This window comes from Meriones unguiculatus, chromosome 20, assembly GCF_030254825.1.
Source record: "Meriones unguiculatus strain TT.TT164.6M chromosome 20, Bangor_MerUng_6.1, whole genome shotgun sequence".
Lineage (NCBI taxonomy): Eukaryota > Metazoa > Chordata > Mammalia > Rodentia > Muridae > Meriones > Meriones unguiculatus.
This window is the reverse complement of record NC_083367.1, coordinates 31074477-31088373: the sequence shown is the minus strand read 5'-3', so window position 1 is coordinate 31088373 and position 13897 is coordinate 31074477. Positions and strand designations below refer to the sequence as shown.

The following is a 13897-nucleotide window of genomic DNA, read 5'->3' as shown; positions in this document are numbered from 1 at the left end:
TTGTTAAATTTTATATTTAAAACTGTTTTTCCATACCTAACCATTAATTACAAAAACTATTTTCTATGAGTTAAAAAGTTTTTTTTTTTTTTGTTTTTTCTTCAAAACTCCCAACAAATGGCTGAGTTGTTTATCTTCTCTTGTGCAGTTACTATCCTTGGTCACTGCTCGTAAGTTAAGAATGGTATTGCTCTGTGATTCTTAACTAGCCGTGTGCCCACTGCAGCTTTTGTTTCTTTCACACTCTGTGGCATTCAGTTTGCAGAGTTATGCCAGATGTCCAAAAGTTGCAGCACAGTGACAAGAACGTGAGTGACTGTACTGCTTTTTTTTTTTTTTTCTTTTTTCTTTTTTTTGTCTATGTCAGTCTTCCAAAGTCCTGGGGATTCCACTGGTGGCTTCTGGGCTGCAGTTACATGTGACAATAGTGATTATTATCACACGTCAAGTGTTCCTTCAGAAGAGAAGCCACTGGGGCTGCCAACTGTGACATCCCTGCCAGCACTGAGCCTTCTTACAGCATTTCCTCTTGAACTTTGTTTCAATGAGTCACTTGAATAACTTCCAGCACATCATTTATTCAGTGGCAACTTTCTCCACCAGTTGTCTTGAGGATCTCATTTGGAGTTCAGTCCATTAGATGGTCATACGATTTCCTTCTTTACCTAGCGAGTGAATAAAGTATTTTTCTTAGACATTGGCTGGGTCAGACACTCCCTGTGGTCGCTACCAGCTCTCCAACTCCGTGAGCTCAGTAGATTGTCCACTGCATGCTAAAGTACATTACTGCATTCTTAATCTTCCAACATTTGAACATTGAAAGCAGAAGAAATCTAAAGGGAAAGCACAAAGAAAACAAAGCAGGCCAGTGTAAAGAATTATCATCTTTTTGTTATAAAGAATAAATGACTTGTGGGTGTTTGGCATATTTCCAGAGCTTAAGCACTGCATACTTAAACTCTGGTGATGGATTACATGTATGTATCAGTTCTTCTTACGCCCTTCATTGTAATTGTTGTTGGATTATTGTGATTCCTTGGTAACTCAGCCCTGAGAGCCTTTAAATTCTTTGCCTTTGTTTTTCAGCCGGAAAGCTCTTCATTGCGCCTCTCATCCTGGTTTTGGGATTGGCACTAGGGGCCATAGCAGTTGTAATCGGTAAGAAACGTGACATGTCTGAGATTAGAATTCTCCCATGGCAGTAGGACAGTATTAGTGTATATGTAATGGCGTATGTAATGGTGCGAGTCAGTCAGTGGGTGTGGCTTCTGCTCTGTGCCTCACTTCAAACAGCTGTGCAGCACAGGGTGTATAAGGCAGAGGAACATGCTTCTTACATATGAACATATAGACAGGTATATTAAACATATGAACAGATATATTAAAGGGGTAGTTCTCTGACTTAGTATGATACAGCCTAGCCTGGAGAGCTGATGAAAACACACATTGCAAGACCCTACCATCAGTTTCTAGCCCAGTGTTGTGGCTGAGCCTATGTTTATGTCTCAAAAAAGTCCCAGATGCTGCCAATGCTGTTAGCCTACGGGACACACGTTAAGAACCATTGCTTCAGAAATTTCAACTTAAACATTCTCGATAAAGCTATTTTGGTCATTATTCCCTGAAATAATGGGATGCTTTTGCTGAATTAAATGATTTTCTACGTGTAAACTTCTCTTTTATCGGTGAATGTATGGGACAGATAGAATTGCAAAGTATCTCACATTCAAGTCGTTATAGTCAGTCGGGACTTTATAAAACAGATGTTATTATCTGTACTCGCAAGTAGAGAGAATCTAGTCTTACTAAGATCTCAAAATTGTTACAACTGGGAACCACATATATGTTCTTAAGATGTTATACTGACCAACAATGAAATGAATATCGCAGTGTACAAATTATAGGACCTTAAAAATAAAGCCATTGGCATTAAGCTAAATGGTTTGCTAGAAAACATTGTGTTTTATTAGAACTTGTATGACTGAGGGTGATAAATTGGACAGTGTGTTACGGGGACAGCGTGTTATGGGGAAGAATGAAGTCTTGTGAAAAAAAAAACATATCCTGTAGTGTTTGTGAATTATTAATAATGACTATTGTAAGTAGATTGCATATTAGTAAAATTGGGAAATTTCAAATATATATATACATACATATACACACATATACATATACACACATACATTATATATATGCATGTGTGTGTGTGTGTATTATACATGCACCTCATTATTATACATTATACCTCAGCACTTTCCTTCCTAATTGCCTTTTTTTTTTCATCCCTAGGTTTATTTGTATTTCCTATATATTGCCTTTGTAAAAAACAGAGAAAGCGATCACGGACAGGTATGCACTGGTAATCCACAGAGGATTTCACATGATGTCAGCCGGTACCAGGAGGAGCCGTGCGGGATGCTCCACCGTCTATGCGTCGGACCCTTAACACCTAGAGAAACTTCCGCCATCTTGTCTCCTGTGGTTCTCTGCAGGCCACAGTGCCTCTCTAGCTACGGTGCACTCCCAACATGGTGTCCTGTCCTTTCCTTAAACAAATTGCTGCTTTTAAAAAATGGTCACTTTCGTTAATTAGAGACGTTTATATCTTAACTCTTACCTTCGTGGTTCGTGGAAGAAAATCCTTCGAGAACAGGGTATCCTCAGCTGTGTTTTGAGGACACCTCACAGGAGTTTATTTGGATTGTCTGAACTCTGTGCTTCTCTCCAGGCTGAATGTGAGGCATGGTATGCAAAGCTGAGGTCCTGTCTGTCTCAGCAGACAAAGCCATTTTTCAGAAGATAAATCAGAGTTCACCAAATGCACCTGTTGTTGTCTGTAGCCCAAATGGTATCATTCTTTTGCTCTTTGGACACTGTACTTGCTTTAAAAAAAATCTCAGCACCCAGAAGGGAATTAATGAAACTAAATTAATGAGAAGAACCAGGAGTTACTGGTGCGTATGTGTAAGGATGTGTATGTGTGTATATAAACACGTGTTAAATCAGGCTCCACAGCCGTGTGCTTGTCTAGTTCCATGTCTATTTTCATAGAACCATTCAGCCATGATGGTTATTTTTGTGGGCCTAACTTGGTAATGTACTGAATTAAAGCCAATATCAACAACAGGTTGTGTCCATGGTATCCCTGTCCATTTCTTGCTCTTTCTGTGGACACACACATACACCCACTCACACACACACACACACACACACACACACACACACACACACACACCGGCATGAGATGTATGCAGTGTCACTCCGAGATGCACCAAACTTTGTAAACTGAAAGGATGGTTTTAGAAAGTCCCAAGTTTCCAACATGATCTTTTCAGATCCCTTGGATTTTGACATTAATACTTTATCCTGCCAATAAAGCCTTCCTGGGATTATTTCTTTTTTTTTTTTTTCTTTGAAGAAAACTGTTTAAACTTTTAATTTAATTTCCATTCTGCTCATTATTTAATTACCACTTTAGAATCCTAATTAATTCTGCTTTAGGTTAAGTTTTAAAAAATTATTTAATGCTCTACTTCTTCCCTCTTTATTTTTTTAATTTGTCCTCAAGTTTTTTACAAAAATAAATACTAGTTTTGAAGGATTTTTGCCTATGTTTACTACTCAGATGCATAGTTTGCTGGTATCTCCTTATAGAAAGATAACTTGAAAACAGCTTTTTATGTACATAGTTTCATCAAAACATAAACTGCTTTGGAGAAGAAAACAAATGTAGAAAATATTTTGAAGAAGTTCTTCTGAGATGAGAAGTCTTTGAGAATAAGATAATGGAATTTAAGCAAAGAGCTCCATTTCCTTGCTTCTATCATAAATTTTATCAAGACAAAGAAGAGATGTCATGAAGCCTAAGGCTTCAACTCATTTCTACATTCTCAAAGTCAGCTACTTGTAGTAAATTTGTGTTTGACTTGAAGTAGACCGTATGATAACACTCACGCTTATATGGCTGTTTCATGGTGTCGGATGCCAGAGTGTAAGAACTTTGTACCCTTGTGTTTCGCTGCAAAAGTTCATGCCTGTGAAGGATGGTCCATGTCTAAGCTAGCATGCTCATAGTCTTGAGAACAATAGAGAGGAGCTGGACAGCTTCCTGCTCAGTGGTGAGTTTCTGGCGGGAGGAGTGCATGGCACTGGTGGAGTACCTGTTTCTAGACTGTGGTGTGAGGTAAGGCGCAGTGGTCTCTGGCGTCACAGACTCATCTTCCCGTGCCTTCAGCCGTACATTTGCCAAGCGTTTACTGTCCGCCTTAGATGTGCTAGTCTTAGACCAAAAGACTGAGAACTTCTAGCCCAAATACACGTCTCTGTTGTTAAAAGTGCTTAATTTTTAGAAACTCGTTTTTCCTGGACTCGGCCATCGGTTTGGCCAGCTGTGGGTGGGATGGATCTGAGTATGCCCCATGAATCTGTCTGTATGTCATTAGTAAACATGTCATGTTCATACACATTACTGGGTGAACAGAGACTTGTGGGTCTGAGAGTGTCTATATTCTTGGGTTTTTGTGCCTGCTGGCTTTGGCCAACTCAGGGATTTTTATTCTATTCTTTAGATAGCTTATCTTTTACAGATATTTTTATATATGATTTGAAAAAAAAATTCCAATATGTGATTTACAAATTGGTATTTGTTATCAGGAAAGGCTGTTTCATCAGAGGGTGGGAGAGTACACACTGTGCTTGCACGGGCATCTCATTTGTAAGTGCATAGATTTGTAAAATAAATGTGTGCATTTTTCCCTTCTTAAGGAACACACAACCACATACACACATGTGTGTCCTTTCCGTGGTAGTAACTTAAAAGTAATTACTTGTGACTATTTTAGTAAGTCTCAAAAATCTTTAAAAGAGTTAAAAAAAATAGCAAAAAAAGTTTCTATGTAAGTGCCAACTTTGAAGGTAGAACAGTAGTAACGTTTAGAATAAATTCTGAAAACTCCTTTACGAAATGAAGTATACATGTTAAGTGTCTTTTTATCAGGTCTCGTCTTTATCTGTCAACATTGTAGAAACTCAGACCATGTAGAGCTATAAAGTACAAGGTCCTCTGCGTATCTACCCCTTGTTTCCCTAGGGTTGACTCTCAGTGGTCTGAGATGCTTCCTTCAAATGTACAAATAAGTGTGTGTCTGTGTGTGTGCACGCATGCACCCCTGCATGTCAGTTTTCTACTAATTGAATGACATCCTTTGCTGTGTCTCTTTTTCATGTTTTGAAGGATTAGAAAAATACCTTTCCACAAGTGTTTATACCCATTTGAAAGTCACAGTCTAATCCACTGAGGAGCTGTGTTTTAACTGATTTGGTCATCTGTTGAATGGGAAACAAGATAGTTTTCACTGATCACACACAGAGCATCTTATGCATCCGTATTTTTGTCACCAATACAACCATTTCCATGGGATTTTGAAATTTATTTTTACAAAAATATTTGTAATAAATATTTTAAGACATAGCCAACAGATGTGACCGTGGGCATAATGTATTCAAGATCCTATTTTCGAGCAGTGTAGAGAATGCCTAATTTTAAAGCAGAGCATCTTTCAAGACTTCCTCTTTGAAAGATTAGCCAAATATCTTGCTGAAATTTAAAAGAGAATATTAGTCTGTTCCCAGTGAAGCAAAAATGTGATAAGTTGTCTTTTTCACAGTGTGAAAAAGATTAATCAGTTCTTGGATTTCTTCTTTTTCACTTTAGTACTGAGGGAATGAATGGTATCTGTCTCGCTGTCTAAAACCCTCATTTATGCCATTTATGAGAGGTAGGAAAAAGAAAGGGGTCAAATGCCATAACGCTAGCTGCATCCTCTTCCCACCTTTATGGTCCAGCACGTAGCCACTTAATAGTACAAGAACAGGTGGGAAAACAGAGATGAGTTAAACAAGAGACAATTTACAACATAGCATCTGTCTCTCTGTGCTGTGGGATCAAGATTCTGTACAACCTCTCGGGAAATGCCCAACCCTGTGGCACCATCTCAAGTATCAGGGCCCTACTTAGGACTGTATCTTTTAATTTCACTGCCCAGGTACATGTCTCTGTGTTCCCATAATACTCTACACCTTTGCAGTTATTCTGTCTGTCCCTATGTTAGTTGCAACCACGTTTTTGTCCACACCTCTGTCACCCTCAGAGAAGAGGGGAGGCAGGTGGGAGAGAGGCCTACTCTGGTCTGTGTAGCCTCAGTGTCTCTGGCCTTTCTCAGATTTCAGTGCATCTGCCAACACATCTCCCCTACCACAATGAAACTGTTTTAACATCAGATTTTTTTTATGATGCCTGTCAAGATGATAACAAAGTTAGTGGCCTAAGTAATACTAGGTGGCATATAAGTACAAAACTAAGAAAATCTATGCCACAAGCCACATTACAGGTTAGTTTTATAAACAAGCTGAACACAGTCCTTGATGTGAGTTCTTTCGTGTCAGTGGTTGGAGTCTGTCTGCACTATTGTTCTATGTTAATGTCTGCTATAACTGTTAGCCTTAACACTGATGCACTTTCTAGTGTGTGTGCCATTTAAATAGTTAAGTGCTGAAGCAAAAGTGACAGGTGTGTTTTTTTAGCGACAGGAATAGAATCATATCAGTAAATATGTTTAAATTCTTCAAATTAGTGAGGAATCGGAAGCTGAGTCCTTTATGTAAAGCATTTTAATATGAGTATAAAGCACTCAAATATAGAACTGTTTCTAAAATGTTAGGAAAGCTGGGGATTTTTTTTTTGCAATGATTTTGCTACGTTTAGAACTGAAAGCAAATAATGATGCTACATGATAATTTCACTCGAATCTGTTTAAAATACTAATTCCTACTGAATGTTTTAATTGTATTTAGCTGTATTTTCATAGTTCATGAATTCTATACAAGAAATTTTCTTGACTAGAAACACAATAAATTAAAATAGTTGGAGCACATTTTGCTTTCAAATCATAACTTAATTATACACTTTTCCTACAGTTGTGGACACTAACTTCCAAGATCACATATTAAAATGTGTCTCTGAAATGACCATATCACGAAAACTTGTACAGAAACCGTGTTATCTAAGCAAACAAAAACCACTTCCAGGCTTGAAAGAGTACTTAAGGTTGTGAAATGTTACTTTTTGGAGGCAAATCAATGGATGGGACACCATTGTATTTCTTCCTTTGAGTGTACAGCTGAGACTGATTCCAAAGCCGTGTGCCCCGTGGGATTTCTATGCATCACTTTGTGAGTCTTCAGATTTAGATGGTGTTGTCCAGACCCAAAAGCACAGTCATAGTAGAGTGAGACTATTGTCGTCTAAAGCCTTAATATGTCACAGACCGTATATGTCCTTCTACATATTGTCAGTCGTGTGAGCATGTAACTGTGTATATTAGAAATTATTATTTTTTCCCTTGGACTAAAGAAGTGACTGTTTTGAGAATAATGACTTAAATGCAAAAATTATCTTTTTGAAAAATACTTGAAGAATTTTTTACTGGTGTCCTTTTGAGGGTCATTTTTTTTTTTATTTCTCCAAAAGGCATTCAGTGGTTTATTTTAGATTATGTGGACTCATTAATAGAGAAAATTTTTGTTGTTGTTTTTCAGTTCTGGGTCATCTGCTACCACTGTCTTCTTCCATGTGTTTGTGTGTATGTGTAGCAATACCCATGTATCTCAACATCGCATACCTATTTCTTTTCTTAGTTTTCCAAATTATCTTGCTTTTTACTTCTGCAGTTCTCCCCCGCCCCCTCATCTCGGCCAAGTGAGGAAAAAACTGTCTTAAGCATTCGCTCCTTTCGACTGTAATGCAATGAAATTCGGGGCTGACAGGCCTGGTGACCTAACTCTACTAGTGTGTGTCATTTATCCTTGTTATTGTTAACTGAACTGGATCCACAGTGCCTGGGACAGTTTTCCTGATTCTTGGTAGGAGCTGAAGAACCCTTCCTAGCCCTCTGTGAATTGGACCAGAGGTTTGATAATACTCTAGAGCCAAACTTGAGAAATCTGTGATCGTCAGAAGCTCAATGCAGTGCCTGCGTATCGGCTGGACCAAAAGCACACACACATTCATATGATCTGACCCAAAGCTTTTTATCCTTCACCTAAAGGAATTCACACTTGCAATTATTGGTCTTTAAGTAAAAACATCCTGTAGCTTGAACTTGGGGTAGATTTAAATTGAGTAGCAATTGTATATTAGATGCAGCTATCAACTTATGTGCTGTGGTTTTTATTGGACACTTTGATAATCTAAAGCAAATCACCTGGACTATAACCAGGGTTGGCCCTAGTCTAGAGAAACTGCTTTTCTCAGTCTGCAGGCTGTAGTCATTTTGTTCTGTTGACAGTGTCCTTTCTTTATGGAAGCTTTTCAGTTTCAGGAGGTCCCATTTATTGTTGATCTTGGAGCCTGAGCTGTTGGTGTTGCTTGCCATTTGAAAACAGTCAAATATTTTTAATTAATCAGATTTATACATAAGCCACACTCAAAATGTATTTAATGTAGTTTTACTATGTAAGAAAAAAGTTGAAAGTCACACTTGGATGTTAAATGGCTTCAGGATTGTAGAAATGATGCCATTTCAGGTTTTCCTCGTAGGGGGCAGGCTGTGCTGTAGTTGTTAGTCCCTTTCAATGTCAAAGTTCCATCTCATGGCCAGCTAGGAAAATTGTCTTGTTAAATTCTTGAAAGTTACCAGGTTTTTAAATTAGCATTGCTTCCTCCATATCTAAATATAGTTTCAGACAGCTAGTATTTAAATATATGATGCTTATATCTAATTTTTAGTCTATAGAAAATTAGAATGCTATATGTTTCTTTACAAAGAATTTCTGAAGATGGCATTATTACTTTTTATCAGCTGAATAGATATTTTTTTTCCTAATGCCCACTTTTAAAGTTGCATATGATAACTCCTCAATAGCTAACATCTTGATCATTTTCATTACAATTAAATTTCTGTAGATGGTGTTTTGAAAACTTTAAGAAGCCTTGTTGAAAAACCTTATTTTGGTATGAAATTCAGAATAGTAATTGAGTATATATAAATGTGTATTTAGACACCATTTGCCAAAGCAGAAACAATTTCTTCCAAATTTTTATGAAAATTAAAAGGCACCCAGGCAGGGCACTTGGCACGTGGCCCAGACAGAACCCTTAGATCTGGGGTTGGCTGCATTTGCTTCCATCTCCTCCTCAGTCTACACTGATGTATATGAACGGGCAAGGCTTGTATTGGTTTTATTTTATATTTTTTGTTTCCCTCTCTCCTGCCCTTTAAAAATTGGCTCTATGGTGAAAGGCAGAAGGCATATTTCATGTGCCCGTCAGGCACCAGGCAGCCTACTGTATGTGCCTGCAGTGACCAATTACCCTTGTATCCTACTCCCATCCTCGCTTTCCATGACACAGTACAGTTAAGGAGTTTAATTTAAACCCTGTTCTGTGGGACAGCAGCCCTCTGCAGACACACATCTGCTGCTTTCTAATAAAGACCCTTTTAACCCCTTGTGGGCGTGTGGAGAAGGAGGGGGAAAAGATTGACTATCTCGTTGCTTGTGAAAACAATTATTCATGTGCTAATAAATAGTACTTCTGACTGCTTAAAAAAATCTAATCAAACAGCAGCAGGCACACATATTTAATCCCAGCACTTTTGGGAAAGCAGGCAGATCTCTGTGAGTTCCAGGCCAGCCTGGTCTACATCGTGAGTTCTAGGGGGCGAGATCCTATCTCAAAAACAAACAAACAAATAAAATCAAACAAACCAAACAGTAGCATGCAAATATTATTACATTAACTCATCACTTATTAAGAAGCAAAATTGGTAAGACATTTTCTTTACTTCTCTTGCAAACTTTAAAGACAGTTATATTATCTGTGTCATCATTTTTCTACATATTCAGAAATTGATGTTCTAAGGAATAATTACCATCTTCTATGTAAATGTGAGACTATATTCCATTTTAAGTATGGTCTCAATAATAAAGGGGTAATGTTTGCTTTATTTTAAAGTGAATTGCTTCCATTTTAATGTGTACCAGGTCTTGTCACTTTCCTTTTATTGAACATTTTAAAATTTTCTGTAAACTTTGTGGTCCATTCCAAGGTAATATGTCATAATGTTTTTCTTGTTGAAAATATTCTTTGATTTTTAAATGTTTTAACTGTTTCTGCATTTCAGTAGTTGCACTGCTAACTTTGATCTTCATAAAAGTACGTGGAAGAAGCCATTTTGGATGTATTTTTAGGAAATAGGCAGGTAGAAATAACAAAACAGATGCCACTGATATCTTAATTAATCCCTGAAAAGCAATTGGAAAGAAAACAAACAAACATTGTACCAAAGTTTTAAAAGGTTGAAAACAAAAGTTGAAAAACAAAAAGACCTGATTTCTTATATTGTTGAAGGGATCAACTTTCAGATGAAGGCTTTATACTCTTGCTTCCATGAATGGAACATAGTCTCCGCTCTCACCACTGTTGCGTTGGCACACTCCTCACTGAAAAGAAAGAAAGAATTAGTGAAGAAAGCCAGGGAGATCAGCCTTGTTTCCACTATCCAGTAGCACTAAACCTACTGTGCCACCTAAACCTCCCGTATGGTGCTTATGTGATAATGTAACATCTGTGTGTGTTATTAGTGCCTTATTTCTTTCATGTGACTTCATTTCTTATCAAAAGAGCCATAAATTTTCCGTTAGCGCTCTTTGATCCCTCTACTTTAAAGCATGCTAATCAGGTGTCTTGATAGATGTACCTCGCCTGCATTTGCTACTGAATCTCCTATATTGTCTCTAGACTAACAAATTAGCTGTATTTTTCTTAAGTGTGTCGCTTATTTTCAAGTTAAGGCAAGAAAATGAATATGAACTAACAGACATCAAAGTTAATGGAATTAATTTCTATTTTTAAACCACAAGAAAAAGAACGCTGAATAAATCGGAATCAGTGAGTTGGTCTGCAGCTCTAATTAGGGTAGACCCATAAAACGTTAAAAACAACGTTAAAAATGAGCATAACTGTGATACTTTTCTAATGTGATCATTTACCTACAACTTGACTTTGACAACATTTTAGCATTAAGTTTCTTATTGATGTAAAAATAATTGAGGGTTGTCACAGTTTACACATTATTCATTCACAGTAGGCTGTAGCAACTACGCGCCATTCTGTATATTACCTGCCCTTCTAGGCTCGTGCCTTTTGTCTTGTGTTATACAAGATACTGGTTTTGTTGTTTCATATATATATATATGAAAAATTAAAATAAATATATATGATGATGAAGTGATCAAATTAAATAAGGTGTGAAGAAAAGACAAAGACATGGCCTACATGTGGAAATGTATAAATATTTGACAAAGAAAATAAGAGGGAATCTTCCTGGCAACAAATACGACCTGCTGGAAGGGCCTGGAAATGAACAGGTTTGTTTGGTTTGGTTTGAGGATTTTTGCATTGAAATTTAAAAATCCATTGCCTCAAGAAATTTGGGTGATATATATTCTATGCACTAGAGGATACGTAGCATGTTTCTTCTGAATAAGTACTATCTCAGTTGTGACTGATAAAAGCAATGCAACTACCAGCTCACAAACTGTAGGTACACGTCTTTGAGGAGATGGATGTGGAGTCTAGTTGCTGGCTCTCAGTAATGTCCCTATATCCTTTTATTGCAGCCTTTGAAAGAATGGTCATTATTTTTAGTTGATTGCTTTAAATTGGGGGTTAAGATTAATTCTGATATCCGATCTCATGGAAGAATATAAAGACACTCTACCTGGGTGAATCTAATGGAAGTCAAATGGTTCCAACTGTCACTGTGTGTACAGTGTAGATTACCGTGGATTGCTATTTACTACACGATTTGTGCAGAATATCACACGGCGTCAGCTAGCCATGCCTAATAAAAGTATTTAAAAGAGGAGACTCCTGTCTTTTTTCCTTAATAGATTTTTGAGTCTAAATAAACTAAGAGGCAAAAATCAACACCCATGTACTATAAATTAATTTAGGATTGTTGGAGTAGTGATTATTCTTCTGACTGAGGTAGCTGGATGAAGGGGGGAAAATAGAAACCATTACATCATATATCATATATATAAATGTCTTCTACCCTAGCAATTGTTTCCTAGTCCTGTTGCCTGAATAGGGGGCATTTGTCAACCAAAGACCATGAGCATGATTTCTGTGAACAGCAAAATGGATAAATATAGAGTAATGCATTCATACAATGGAACACTACGAACAATTACAATGAAAAAGTCAAATAATGGCTGAGAAATCCATGCAGAAGGCTGAATCTTGCAGATGGTGTTGTATAAATTAAGCCAGACGCAATAAAAACTATAGTGTAGAGTCACTGATCAAAACCAATCACTGGCCAGAAAGTGGGTACTCGGGGCTGGGATTGTCGACAAGAGAGGAGAATGAAGAGACCTAGAAGAATATAGTAAATGACTTCATAATATATACATACATATATTAACAGTTGTGCATTGAAATCTGGACACTTTAAGCCTATCTTGAATATATATTATACTAGAACTTGAAAGAACAATGGAGAAAAAAAAAAGTAAATTGGAAAATTCCAGAAGAAGTCACCCATAGTCCCAGATATGGAGAAAGATATCTTTGATATGGCACCTGCCAAAATGTAAGTTTTAGTCTCCTTTTTAAATTTTTACTATATTGTTTTCTTTGGATTGTTAAAAGCAATGCCTGACAGATCAGATAGCACGTGCTTCAGCTGTTTGTACTTTGATGCTGTCAGCAGAATGAGGGGACTGTTCTTGAATACAAATCCTGACATACATTCTTAGTGGTTTGGGGGCCACAGGCTGAAAACCTGTGCCCCCTCATACATCCAGGTGGCCTCCTCGAAAGTTGATGCCAAGTTATACTCTTTGGGCCCATTTACGAGAGTATTCTTTCTGCTTAAGCCTCACCAAAAGTTTTTTTTTTTAATTTGCTTTTTCACTAATGGAAAATGGCATCTGATCTTTTAAATGACAGCCAGGCTGGATATATATATACTGAGTTTTCAGTTGCATTTAGTTCCTCTCGTTTTAGTTAGCTGTAAATCTGAGTACAAAAAAGAGGCTTCTTCTTATGATAGCCACAGTTACCAAAAACACACACATACATAATGCAGGAGAAGTGAGTTTCATTTACACAACATGCCCCAAATGTTTGCAAACATATGCTCCAAGCTAAACAAGCACTTTGAATTGTAAACTTCTGTTTCTTCTATAATTCTAATTCAAGTGCCTCTACCAGTGTTGGACAGATAGCCTGTGTCCTGGAATGTAATAGTGTTTTTTAAGCTGCATATTTTCTGATTTTTGTCCAATTCTGGCACCAGATTTTTAAAGTGTCATTATCGTGTGGTATAGTATGTTGAGAGTTGGAAGATCCATCAGTAGGGCACCTCGTTATGGACATCCCCATTTGTTCTTGCCTGTTAATCTCCTGCATATATTTATTAATTTATATTTCAACCAAGGATCTCTAGGAATCTTCTCTTGAAAAGTTAATGATTACATCCTTCAGAAATTTATCGTGGTGCAGGTTTTAGCCCTCAGGTCACAGCTGAGGTAGCTTTGTGAAGATGGTACATTCACACATTAGTGGTTACACTTCCAGACTGTAATTTGGGGCATGTTACTTTTATTATTATTATTATTTATTATTATTATTAATATTTATATTTTATTCGCCTTACGTCCCAATCATAGCCCCCTCCCTTCTCTCTTTTTGGTCCTACCTTCCCTCCCTTTTTCTCTTTCTCCCATACCCCCTCCCCTTCTCTTCAGAAAAGGAGAGTAACACCCCACCAACTCATCCCAGCACTTTAAATCACATCAGGGCTGAGCACATCCCCTTCCATTGAGGCCT

At 37.4% G+C, this 13897-nt stretch overlaps 1 protein-coding gene across 1 annotated transcript in view; it reads left to right on the top strand.

The window, feature by feature from the left end:
* Rnf217 (ring finger protein 217) overlaps positions 1-11927 on the top strand; it is a 117563-nt gene extending 105636 nt beyond the window's left edge. Inside the window, exons 5-6 of the mRNA XM_060373534.1 lie at positions 1087-1158; positions 2290-11927. Coding sequence (XP_060229517.1) covers positions 1087-1158; positions 2290-2363 — 146 coding nt within the window. The 3' untranslated portion in view covers positions 2364-11927. The remainder of the gene's footprint in view (positions 1-1086; positions 1159-2289) is intronic.
* The last annotated feature ends 1970 nt before the right edge of the window (positions 11928-13897 follow it).